Source organism: Felis catus, chromosome F2 (genome assembly GCF_018350175.1).
Source record: "Felis catus isolate Fca126 chromosome F2, F.catus_Fca126_mat1.0, whole genome shotgun sequence".
In the NCBI taxonomy this organism is placed as follows: Eukaryota; Metazoa; Chordata; class Mammalia; order Carnivora; family Felidae; genus Felis; species Felis catus.
In genome coordinates, this window is record NC_058385.1 from 928640 (window position 1) to 941726 (window position 13087).

General features: G+C 40.0%; 1 protein-coding gene across 4 annotated transcripts in view; it reads right to left on the bottom strand.

The window, feature by feature from the left end:
- Positions 1–970: 970 nt before the first annotated feature.
- The window catches only part of PRKDC (protein kinase, DNA-activated, catalytic subunit), a 210775-nt gene continuing 198658 nt past the window's right edge, over positions 971–13087 (bottom strand). For 3 of the 4 annotated variants that reach the window (XM_045050127.1, XM_011291282.4, XM_045050129.1), the window contains 8 exons: positions 9317–9537; positions 8924–9016; positions 5696–5785; positions 5414–5485; positions 5137–5338; positions 4097–4285; positions 3396–3535; positions 971–1499 (listed from right to left, as the gene is read on the bottom strand). In XM_045050127.1, coding sequence (XP_044906062.1) covers positions 1295–1499; positions 3396–3535; positions 4097–4285; positions 5137–5338; positions 5414–5485; positions 5696–5785; positions 8924–9016; positions 9317–9537 — 1212 coding nt within the window. In that variant the 3' untranslated portion in view covers positions 971–1294. Of the gene's footprint in view, positions 1500–3395; positions 3536–4096; positions 4286–5136; positions 5339–5413; positions 5486–5695; positions 5786–8923; positions 9017–9316; positions 9538–13087 lie in introns of those variants that run through there. The other variant, XM_045050128.1, reaches the window with a different exon arrangement.

Here is a 13087-nt window from a genome sequence, read left to right on the forward strand (position 1 = left end):
CCATAATGGTTTATTTTTAATGATGTAATGCATTCAACCTGTATTTATCAGAATGACTTTGTCAAGTACATTTTATACATGAACATGTTGTTTTTGAAACTGCCTGAGAGCTATATATATATAGCTATATAACAAGAGTTTCGATATATAAATGTTTAAAGAAATAGTAACAAAAAGCTCAGAGCCAACCTGAAAACAGTTCAGGGGTTTGCCGGATTAGAGGAGGGGCAGTGATTCTATGAAGGAAAGAAAGCCATTTTTGTTTCAAATTTGATCTTGCTGTTTTAAAATGCATGTTCCCTGGGGTGCCTGGGTGGCTCAGTCGGTTGAGCGTCCAACTTCAGCTCGAGTCATGATCTCACGGTCCGTGAGTTCAAGGCCCGAATCGGGCTCTGTGCTGACAGCTCAGAGCCTAGAGCTGCTTTGGATTCTGTGTCTCCCTCTCTCCCTGCCCCTCCCCTGCTCATACTCTCTCTCTCTCTCAAAAATAAATAAACATTAAAAAATTTTTTTAAAAATAAATAAAATGCATGTTTTCTCTCCAAATAAGGAATTCATTTCCAATAGGGATTTCTTTTTTCCCCTACAACTGAAATGCTCTGTGCTACCCCATCATCACACTTGCAATTTCTGAAGCTACTGGATGCAAAGCACATTCATCTATCTTCCTGTTGTGGATCAGCGTAGCAAAAGTGAGTGCTAAGACCAATGTTTTTCTCTCTCCTAAATACTTTCTCTTCTAGAGAACAATTCTATCATAAAATGTCTAAGAAGAGAATAAAATGAGAAAAAAAACTAGAAAAATATCGTAAAATACCAAATGAAATCATTTCTAAATATTATAAGCCATACCATTCCTTATTATTCCTGTATTGCTAATATAATGTAACATCGTATCATAAAATCTTAGTGATGAAGTCTTCTAGGTGTTACTTCCAATGTGCCAAATTACTAACAACAACACTGCATGGGATGTTCATACTTAAACCATTTATTAAGATAGCTGGTTTATCTAAGTCATAGCACTTGTAATATGCTATATTCTTGATTTAATACTTATACAAGCTTAGATATATTTTTCTATTATAATTCTAATCGTTGTTTATAATCTAATCATTCATTTATACCAATATTCACTTATTCATCATGATCTTGATTAAACTCCTGCTACGAGACTTTACCACTAAATAGATTTCTTTAGTGCATCAGGAAAATCAGCACATTGATTGCTGTAGGTGAGAGTTGAGATTCTTTAAACACTTTCATGCTTTTTATCCACTGACTCCCATAGTCTTCACATCCAGGGCTCCCATCCTATCCAAGTTCTGCCAAGGATATTGGGGTCTGTTGCTTGGTCAATCAAGCACTTCACTTGAGCCTCTTCTGACAGTCCACTCTCTGGTTGCTGGGCACGGATGTTGTGATCTTTGTTCCCTCGTGCTACAGCCACATAATCTGCAAAGGCAAGTACGTTCTCATGGCCCAGGAGGAGCTCATCACTGGAAAAAAGATTAAACAAACTCAAAATCATGAACCATGCATTATTTTTCCTTTGTTGCCTGCTTTCCTAGCTATCCTATCCAAATGTTTCCTCTCATCACTTATAGAACATTTTCTGTGGTTTATGATCTTGAAATCAAGAGACTGGATTTGTAGGAACACAGAACACAAATAATGTTGCTATTAACATTTGTCTACAGGTGCCTGGCTGGCTCAGTTGGTAGGGCACGTGACTCTTGATCTCAGGGTCATGAGTTTGAGTCCCATGTTGGGCACAGAGATTATTTAAAAAAAAAATAAAGCTCATCTACTAAAAAATCCTAAAAGAAATAAATATATATCTATATATGTAAACATTTGACTGCAAGTTTCTGTGTAAATGTATACTTTCATTTCTCTTTGGTGTGTGCATAAGACTGGACTGGAATTACAAGCCCAAATGGTGATTCTATATTTAACTTTCTGAGGAAATGCTAGACTGTTCATAGCAGCTGCACCGTTTACCATTCCCATCAGCAACACACAAGGGCTCCAAATTCTCCACGTTTCCCAACACAGGTTATATTCCACTTTTTTATTAGAGCCATTCTAGTTGGTCTGAAGTGGTACCTCACCTGCATTTCCCTCATAACTAATAATGTCAGGCATCGTTTCATATGCTTATTGGCCATTTGTACACCTTCTTTACAGAAATGCCTGCTCAAATCCTTTGGTCATTTTTTAAAGGGGGTTGTTTGTCTTTTTATTAAGTTGTAAGAGTTTTTTTTAATGTATTCTAGATACAAGTCCTGTATCAGCTGTGACTTTCAAATACTTCCTCCCATTCTGTGGGTTGTCTTTTTACTTTACTTTCTTGATGGTATCCTGTGAAGCACAAAACTTAAATTCTGATATGAATTTACCTATTTTTTTTCTTTTTTTGCTGTGCTTTTTGGTGTTATACTTAAGAATGACAAAAGTCATTGCCAAATCAGGTCATGAAGATCTACCCCTGTGCTTCTGAGTCTTTTATAGTTTTAGCTCTTACATTTAGGTCTCTGATCTATTCTGCATTAATTTTTGTGTATCGTGTGGGATAGGGATCAACTTTTGTTCCTCTGCCAGAACCATTTGTTGGAAAGACCACTGGTACCCCTGTCAAAAAAACAACTGACCACAGATTGCCAGCTACTATTACTTAATTGTAAAGTCCAACTTTTATCCCTCTTGTGAAACATCTCTATAAATTTCTATTTGCTTTAGACCTCAATAAGAAAAATTTTCTTTTACGTTTATTTGAGACAGAGAGAGAGAGAGAGAGAGAGAGAGAGGGAGGGAGAGCACGCACGCACGTGTGACTGGGGAGGGGCAGAGAGGAGAGAATCCCAAACAGGCTTCGAGCTGTCAGTGCAGAGCCTGATGCACTCACGAACCATGAGATCATGACTGGAGACAAAATCAAGAGTCGGATGCTTAAGTGAGCCACCCAGGCGTCCCAACAAGAAAATTTTTGAAGCTAACCTAAAGGCTAACTCAATTTGGATTTTTGCCAACAATGTGGATTCTCCACATCTGTGTGCTGTGCCAACCCAGATCATATTTTCTCCTAAAAAGGACAAAAGCAATTTTAAAATCTAAATCTCCTATTACATGCCAATATTATTGTAATTGCCTAAAAATGCTCCTGCTGTTCTTCACATTGGTACTGGTTATTCCAGGCACCGACTTGAAGCCTGAAGACTGTGCCAAGAGGGCAGAGGCCAAGTACACAGGCTTCAGAGATACAGACCCTGCCCAGCCTTGCAGAAGTTCACCTCCTTAAGCCATGCTTTTTTCATAAAGCCATGCTTTATATGTTAGTCATTCTTTAGTAAATAGTAGCATGTTGGTGTTTTGTTCACAAATAACCATCTTACCAAGTAATAACTGCCGGATTAGCACCTGCTAACTTTCGCTTAGCATAATGTATTTTCTGGCGGGGATACCAATTCTTTTCAGTTACGTTTACTTCTTGAATCCATGATCCTCCTTTTTTTAGCATTTTCTGTTCAAAATTCTAAAGGAAAAGAACATGATGTTCTCTGCTTATTATAACAGTATATATGATCACATTAAAAGACTGAACCAGTAATGATTTTAAAATAAATATCTATAACTAGGGGGAGCTTTATAACTTTTTATACACATTCTAATAGTAGTAATACACATAACAGGGACAATGACATCCCTATCAAGGATGCCATCACTAAGCTTCATTCTTTTGGGGCTTACTATTTATGAAAGCATCATGTATCTTTATAATCAAGGAAGACTTCACATGAAACAGATTTTAAGCTAAAAGTTGTCTCAGAAATCAGACCTAAATCACCAATAGGTCTACATTAACTCCTCATTAGAAATATACTCATTTGAAACAACAGTTTTCTCCAAATGACGATTATGTCTCTTATCTGGTTTACAGGTCAACTGACCCCAAATGTTAACTTTAAGAAATACTGCACAAAACAATGTAAATATTTTAATAAACAAAATTTGATACATTTCCAACATATGACAGGAGATGCCAGATCAGTCACTGGTATGTTGTAACGAAAGTAAAAAGAACAAATAACCCTACTTTCCAGTCGAAGGAAGGTTCCTTTACAAACACGTCCATGGTGTTGATAAGCAGGTCTGAGTGTGAGCGGAAGGCTCTCAGTGCATGCACCATGACACTGCACATAACACCTGCTTCTTTCATTGGTAACATCAGATTGATAAATTGGCGAGTCAGACGAAAAGGCATCAACTCAGGGACAGGCAGAAACTAAGGAGGGAAAAACATGGACAAGAAGGAGGACATATGAACTAGAAACCTCAGGGAAAAGGCACAGAGCATCTTCGCATAGTTATTGTTCACAGTGAGTGAGAAATGATATCGGCTGCACAGATGTGAACCCACTGCGCCCAAGAGTACCCAACACAATCATCTTTGCACAAACCTGTGTGTGTGTGTAGGACCACACAGCCTGCAGAGATTTATAAGTGCAGCTGAAAATATTCAGGGTTTAATGTCAGAGAAAAGATTTGTATCACATCTTGTGCAAGACATTTTGATTATGGGGCTTCATAAAACCTTATAGTCTTCCCTTTTAATAGGAACACATTTTATTCTTGGCTCTAGTTATATAACTCATCACACCTCTTTTTGTTGTTTATATTCTTTTTTCAAATTTTTATTTAAATTCTAGTTGGTTAATATAGAGTACAATATTGGTTTCAGGAGTAGAATTTAGTGATTCATCACTTATATACAACACCCAATGCTCATAACAAATGCCCTCCCATCTAGCCCATCTCTCACCCACCTCCTTCCATCAACCCTCAATTTGTTCTGTCTTTTAGAGTCTCTTATGGTTTGCTCCCCTCTTTATTTTCCCCCTCGCATATGTTCATCTGTTTTATTTCTTAAATTCCACAAATGAGCATCATCATACCTTCTATAACCTGTCTGAACAAGGCCAAAACAAAGTTGAGATTATCCTTTATCCTGCAAGAATGTCAAATTTAATGACCATGACAAATCAATCTAATTGATTTAAAATCTACCCATTTCCAGAAGGTCCTAGGACTATGGTTCTAAATCAGGCAAGAACAATGAGAGCAAAGTGAGCATACCTGAGTAGCTGATCCAAATGCATGTCCAAAGTCGATTCCAATCATTTCGCCTGTCTCCATGCTTACCATGAAATTGTTCAGATGTCTGTCTCCAATGCCCAGAATCCAGTGGCTAATGCACAGAAGAGCATGAGAGCTGGCAAAGTGGGAGCGGAGTGCCAGGAAGGCCTCAGGGCCTGTGCTCATCTTCAGAAAGGCCCGCCTGGGGGAGGGAGACATGATCTCTGTAGTCTCTGCTACACCACCAGCTGGTTTGTAAAGTCAGAAGGATACTCACTTTAAGAGATCAGCTGGCACTTTACTTTCCCTTCTTCTAAAAGATGTGACTGTTTCAGTACGACTAGCTGCCCTATGATTTAATAATAGGAAATACCTAATTAGAACAAATTCCTATGACTTGAAATTTAAAATTTGAAATAATTTACACGGAAGCTCAAATATCAAACAGCTAGATTTTGATGATCTCTCGGAAGCAAAACGTTCTAAGAAACAAAAGTAAATGCACAACTTTGAGAAGAATGAACTAGTCAGTAAAAAGGAAAATCAAAGCAAAACTTACTTAAACATTGACACGTAAGCGCCCACATCATGTTTCCCAGACATCTTTGCCAGCCATTCTCTGTATTCATGTGGTGGTGCTCTGGGATCACTAACAAGTAGGAAAAAGGGAACCAGCGGCAGGAAGATATTTAGCATTGTAAATTCAGAGGCAAAGATCACCAAGAATTAATTGAAAAATAGTGAAAAGGCAGGGAAATAAATATGAGTTTCAATCACATTTAATATTAACACTGAACCCATGTTACTCTGGATCTAGAATCTCAATATATTGTCATTTATTCTTAGTTACTCTGAAAGAGACAAAAGCTATTTCCTATGCAAAAATTCAGGCACAGAGTGATCAGATACAATAAACTTCCCACCTCACATAGAGAGGAACAAGATGAATTAAATGTAAGTGCTAATGATCCAGGCATACAGTTCTAAAAATCTGGTAGTGGAAGAGAGCCTTAACAATAAGGCTCTTTTTGGCTTGCCACACTCTTTTGTCGCCATTTCCAGTATGCAGATACAAACAAAATCAATATTAAATACAATAAGGTATTTTCTTTTTTTATTATTATTGTTTTTTTTAAATGTTTATTTATTTTTAAGAGACAGAGAGAGTGCGAGCGGGGAAGAGGCAGAGAGAGAGAGGGAGATACAGAATCTGAAGCAGGCTCCAAGCTCTGACCTGTCAGCACAGAGCCCGATGCGGGGCTCGAACTCACCAGCTGTGAGATCATGACCTGAGCCAAAGTCGGACGCTTAACCGACTGAGCCACCCAGGTGCCCCCCCTCTTTTTTAATGTTTATTTTTGAGAGAGAAAGAGAGAAAGACAGAGTGTGAGCTGGGGAGGGGCAAAGAGAGACAGAGACACAGAATCTGAAGCAGGCTCCAGGCTCTGCCCTGTCAGCACAGAGCCGGACATGGACCTCAAACCCATGAACTGTGAGATCATGACCTGAGTCAAAGTCGGATACTTTACCGACTGAGCCACCCAGGTGCCCCAATACAGTATTTTGTTAAATGACAATGGTTTTGAATTGAATTTACAAAGCTGTTTTCAGTGATGTTTCACAGGCAAAACGCAGTATTGGGCTGTTGGAAACATGTTTTTTGCACGTTTAGTCACTTTGGGGTTGTGTCAAAAGCTTTAAGTTTTCCTAAAAAGAAATCTGAAGACAGAACTATATCATATGTTACTTAGAAGTTCAATCACTTAAGGTGAATCTTTTCTGAGTTACTACTAAGTTAATTTCACAACAGAGCTCTCCATTTCAATCTAAATTCTCTCCTAGTTTCAAATGGGATGTTTAGGCCAGGAAACGGCAACATATAAATTAAGAAAAAAAATAGCAACGATTTTACTAGTAGAGGGCGGAAGCGCCTTGTTTTACAAAGGCAGTGGGAGGCGCGCCTGGGTGGCTCAGTCAGTTAAGCATCCAACTTCGGCTCAGGTCATGATCTCATGGTCTGTGGGTTTGAGTCCTGCGTCGGGTTCTGTGCAGACAGCTCAGAGCCTGGAGCCTGCTTCAGACTCTGTATCTCCCTTTCTCTGCTCGTCCCTTGCTTGTGCTCTTTCAAAAATAAACATCAAAAACATTTTTTTAAAAGGTAGCAGGAAGGAATTTTATATACTTCTTTATATATACTTCTTTATATATATACTTTTATATACTTCTAAAGTATACTTTATATACTTCAAATATATATATATACTTTATATACTTCAATATATATATACTTTATATACTTCAAATATATATATATACTTTATATACTTCAAATATATATATATGTATATATATATACACACATATATATATATATATACATATATATATATACTTTAAACTCCATTGATACCTATGTTTACCTTATGTATTTTACATTACTATCCCATCTTAGAAATGGAGGCATGGGACCAAGGGAAAGGCAAGTCACTTTTTCAAGAGTCCTACTACGTGTTAGGACCACTGTCAGTTGGCAATGGAGTGAGATGTGGGCTGCCTGACCCCGGAAAGTCCTGTCCATCAGTTTCCCTGTCTCCCAGGGAAGGCAGAAACAACTATGGGCAAAGGACTCAAATGACTGGAATTAAAAGTTCGTGAACAAAGCCTATGTAACAACAGCAAGAGTATGAATAAGAATATGCTTAATTGCACAGAAATCATTTCTGACTGATGAGAATATTGCTCCTATGTAAATACTTTCAGGACAGAAAAGGGTATAATGAAGAGAAATGGCCCAGATTTATGGCTGTTTCCTCTTCCTTCATCATACAGCTAGTCACCAAAACTTGTCAACTCCTTCAAAATGTCTTTCAATGTGGTCCTTTTTATTCTTCACAGAAATAAAAACACCCAATCCTTTGTGATTAAAAAACATGTGTTCATTGTAGGCAATTTGGAAAATATGAAAGGATAAAGAAAAATAAAAAGCACCAGTATCATAACCTAGAGTTACTCACTAATAATTCTAGCTAGCCCACTTGCATGCTGGGCAGCCTAGGACTAGTTACATAACCTCTCTGGGCCTCAACATCCTTATCTGAACAGAGGTGTTAACAAAAACTTGTAGGTTTTTGTAAGAAAGAAATGACTTCATTCACATTAAGAACTTAGAATACTGCCTAGAATGCAGAAAATTTTTAATTAAATGTTAGCTGCTAATCTTATTATTTACTTTATTTCCTTCGAGTTTTTTGTTGTTGTTTGCAAAGCTAATACTTCAGTTCACTGTGGTAAAACGCACACAACTACTGTTTGGAACCCTCTACTCCCTTTAGTTTATTCACCCAGCCAGAGGCAGAGTAAACAACTGGCCAAGGTATGGCTCAGAGGCCCAGTTGAAAAGGTGCCCAGGGGCACCTGGGTGGCTCAGTGGGTTAAGTGTCTGACTCTTGATTTTGGTTCAGGTCATGATCTCACAGTTTGTGAGCTCAAGCCCTGCACTGGGCTCTGTGCTGACAGAGCAGAGCCTGCTTGGGATTCTCTCTCTCCCTCTCTCTCTCTGCCCCTCCCCTGCTCTCACTCTATCTCTCTCTCAAAAAATTAATTAAACAAACAAAAAAAATCAAATAAATAAATAAGGGGGCCCAGAAATGACACTGAAAACACGAGGTAGAGGAAACGTGGTCTAAAACAACGTTACTCCGAGGTATTATGACTGGGGAGTAACAGGCTTGCAGGACATAAGTACCCAGGGAAGGGCTGAAGAAGGAGTATTGGGGCTCTAAGTCACCTTGTATAAGCTGCTTTCTCCTCTTGTGACATGTGACTCAAAAGAAGGTCCTTCAAGGTAAAAGTATTTTCAATCCACTCAATTAGTCCTAATCTGAAAAGGAGAACGAACAGTTTATGAACACAAACCCAAACTGTTCTTTCTAGTCCTGCAGAAGCAGAAGCAGATTTCTTCATGTCAGCTCTTCACTTACCGTCTCCACATTAAGTCTGAAAAGCAGAGGTTTACAAGTGCTTATTATTCTGTTTAGCTCTTTGTGAACGCTAAATAAAACACTGAATTGTCAGGTGACTTTCAAGCCCAGCTCTGTAACCTTAAATGGGGATTGGGCTGAGTGCCAGAATTTCCATTCATGTAAGTCTGTTCTAGAATGACCATGTGCACTGGTCTCACCTGGAGGTCATGGGTATGACACGGTAGGTCTTCAGCTGCATGTTTCTCTGGCTACAGGCGGCATCCCGAGAAAGGAGGACATTCATGACCTCGAAGAGCTGCTCAATACGCTGGTCCTGGCGCAGGTCTTCACCCCCCTTGACAAGGAAGGGGTACTCTTTCTCATCATGGCCTCGGATGATGATGCGCTTCGGTTTTCTGATAGAAGCCATTACTTTTACCTTTAAGATTTATTAAAATATTTTAGGTGCAGTCTAAAAAACTGACAAAAAAACGATCATATTATCAAAAGAGGAAAAGTAAGGCTGGTTGGTACTCATTCCTCAAAGAGAGACCTCTCTTTGAAGACAGAGTCAAGCGACAGAAAAATAACAGAATCTAGGACCAGCAAAAGATGTGTTACCTGTTCAAGCCCTACTGCTGTGCCTCCGGAAACTTCATATTCCTTGCTACATTTAATTGCTTATAAATGTGGATATCCTTAATAATGAGCAACATATATACATGTTAACTTCCTAAAATTACTTAACCTAACCCCACATATATTTTATAGAAGATATATACATACACATGCATACACACAGTTTACGTTTTGAGTTTGTTACATTCTTAAATATGACAGATGTTGACACATCAAAACATTATATTAAGAAATTCAGTAGACTGTTGGGAAGGCGAGGAGAGAATATGGCGGCATAGGAGGACGCTGGGCTCACTGCGTCCTGCTGATCACTTAGATTCCACCCACATCTGCCTAAATAACGCAGAAAACCACCAGAAGACTAGCAGAGCGGAGTCTCCAGAGCCAGGCACAGACGAGAGGCCCACGGAAGAGGGTAGGAAGGGCGGAGAGGCGGTGCGCGCTGCACGGACTGGCGGGAGGGAGCCGGGGCGGAGGGGCGGCCCCCCGGCCAAGCAGAGACCCGGAGTCTGGCTGGCAAAAGTGGAAGGGCCGGATGGAGTGTGTTCTGACAGCAAGAGGGACTTGACATCTGGAAGGTTATAAGTTAACAGCTCTGCTCGGAGAACGGGAGGGCTGGAGGACAACGGGAGGGAAAGTTGTTGAGCTCCGGATGACAGAGCTCATTCTGGCGGGGAACAAAGGCGCTCACCAGCGCCATCTCCCCCCCCATCCCCCAGCCAAAATCCCAAAGGGAACCAGTTCCCGCCAGGGAACTTGCTTGCACCGCGCAAACACCCAACACTGTGCTTCTGCAGATCCATCCCTCTGGTGGCAGGTCTGACTCCCTCCCAGGGCCTCAAGGCCCCTCCTGAAGCGGATCTCTGAAGGAAAAGCGAGCTGAGCCTCCCCCTCCCGCCCCTGTGCACCTTGCCGATCCACCCCAGCTAATACACCAGATCCCCAGCACCACAAGCCTGGCAGTGTGCAAGTAGCCCAGACGGGCCACGCCACCCCACAGTGAATCCCGCCCCTAGGAGAGGGGAAGAGAAGGTACACACCAGTCTGACTGTGGCCCCATTGGTGGGCTGGGGACAGACATCAGGTCTGACTATGGCCCCGCCCACCAACGCAAGGTATTCAAGACAGCACAGGGGAAGTGCCCCGCAGTCCCACACCACTCCAAGGACTATCCAAAATGAGGAAACGGAAGAATTCCCCTCAAAAGAATCTCCAGTAAATAACGACAGCTAACGAACTGATCAAAAAGGATTTAAACAATATAACTGAAAGTGAATTTAGAATAATAGTCATAAAATTAATCACTGGGCTTGAAAACAGTATAAAGGACAGCACAGAATCTATTGCTACGGAGATCAAGGGACTAAGAAACAGCCAGGAGGAGCTAAAAAATGCTATAAATGAGCTGCAAAATAAAATGGAGACCACCACGTCTCAGACTGAAGAGGCAGAGGAGAGAATAGGGGAACTAGAAGATAAAATTATGGAAAAAGAAGAAGCTGAGAAAAAGAAATAAAAAAAATCCAGGGGTATGAAGGGAATATTAGAGAACTAAGTGATGCACTAAAGAGAAATAATCTATGCATAATTGGTACCCCAGAGGAGGAAGAGAGAGAGAAAGGTGCTGAAGGGGTACTTGAAGAAATAATAGCTGAGAACTTCCCTGATCTGGGGAAGAAAAAAGGCATTGAAATCCAAGAGGCACAGAGAACTCCCTTCAGACGTCACTTGAATCAATCTTCAGCACGACATATCATAGGGAAACTGGCAAAATACAGGGATAAAGAGAAAATTCTGAAAGCAGCAAGGAGTAAACGTGCTCTAACATATAAAGGGAGACCGATAAGACTCATGACGGATCTCTCTACTGAAACTTGGCAGGCCAGAAAGGAATGGCAGGAAATCTTCAATGTGATGAACAGAAAAAATGTGCAGCCGAGAATCCTTTATCCAGTAAGTCTGTCATTTAGAATAGAAGGAGAGATAAAGGTCTTCCCAAACAAACAAAAACTGAAGGAATTCATTACCACTAAACCAGCCCTACAAGAGATTCTAAGGGGGATCCTGTGAGACAAAGTAACAGAGACGTCGCTACAAGCATGAAACCTACAGACATCACAATGACTCTAAACCCATATCTTTCTATAGTAACACTGAACGTAAATGGACTAAATGCGCCAACCAAAAGACACAGGGTATCAGAATGGATAAAAAAACAAGACCCATCTATTTGCTGTCTACAAGAGACTCATTTTAGACCTGAGGACACCTTCAGATTGAGAGTGAGGGGATGGAGGACTATTTATCATGCCACTGGAAGTCAAAAGAAAGCTGGAGTAGCCATACTTATATCAGACAAACTAGACTTTAAATTAAAGGCTGTAACAAGAGATGAAGAAGGGCATTATATAATAATTACAGGGTCTATCCATCAGGAAGAGCTAACAATTATAAATGTCTATGCGCCGAATATGGGAGCCCCCAAATATATAAACCAATTACTCACAAACATAAGCAACCTTATTGATAAGAATGTGGTAATTGCAGGGACTTTAACACTCCACTTACAAAAATGGATAAATCATCTGGACACACGGTCAATAAAGAAACAAGGGCCCTGAATGATACATTGGATCAGATGGACTTGACAGATATATTTAGAACTCTGCAAACCAAAGCAACAGAATATACTTTCTTCTCGAGTGCACATGGAACATTCTCCAAGATACATCACATACTGGGTCACAAAACAGTCCTTCATAAGTATAAGAACTGAGATAATACCATGCATACTTTCAGACCACAATGCTATGAGGCTTGAAATCAACCACAGGAAAAGGTCTGGAAAACCTCCAAAAGCATGGAGGTTAAAGAACACCCTACTAAAGAATGAGGGGGTCAACCAGGCGAATAGAGAAGGAATTAAAAAATATATGGAAACAAACGAAAATGAAAATACAACAATCCAATCGCTTTGGGATGCAGCAAAGGCAGTCCTGAGAGGAAAATACATTGCAGTCCAGGCCTATCTCAAGAAACAAGAAAAATCCCAAATACAAAATCTAACAGCACACCTAAAGGAACTAGAAGCAGAACAGCAAAGGCAGCCTAAACCCAGCAGCAGAAGAAAAATAATAAAGATCAGAGCAGAAATAAGCAATATAGAATCTAAAAAAAACTGTAGAGTAGAGCAACGAAACCAAGAGTTGGTTTTTTGAAAAAATAAACAAAATTGATAAACCTCTAGCCAGGCTTCTCAAAAAGAAAAGGGAGATGACCCAAATAGATAAAATCATGAATGAAAATGGAATTATTTCAACCAATCCCTCAGACATACAAGCAATTATCAG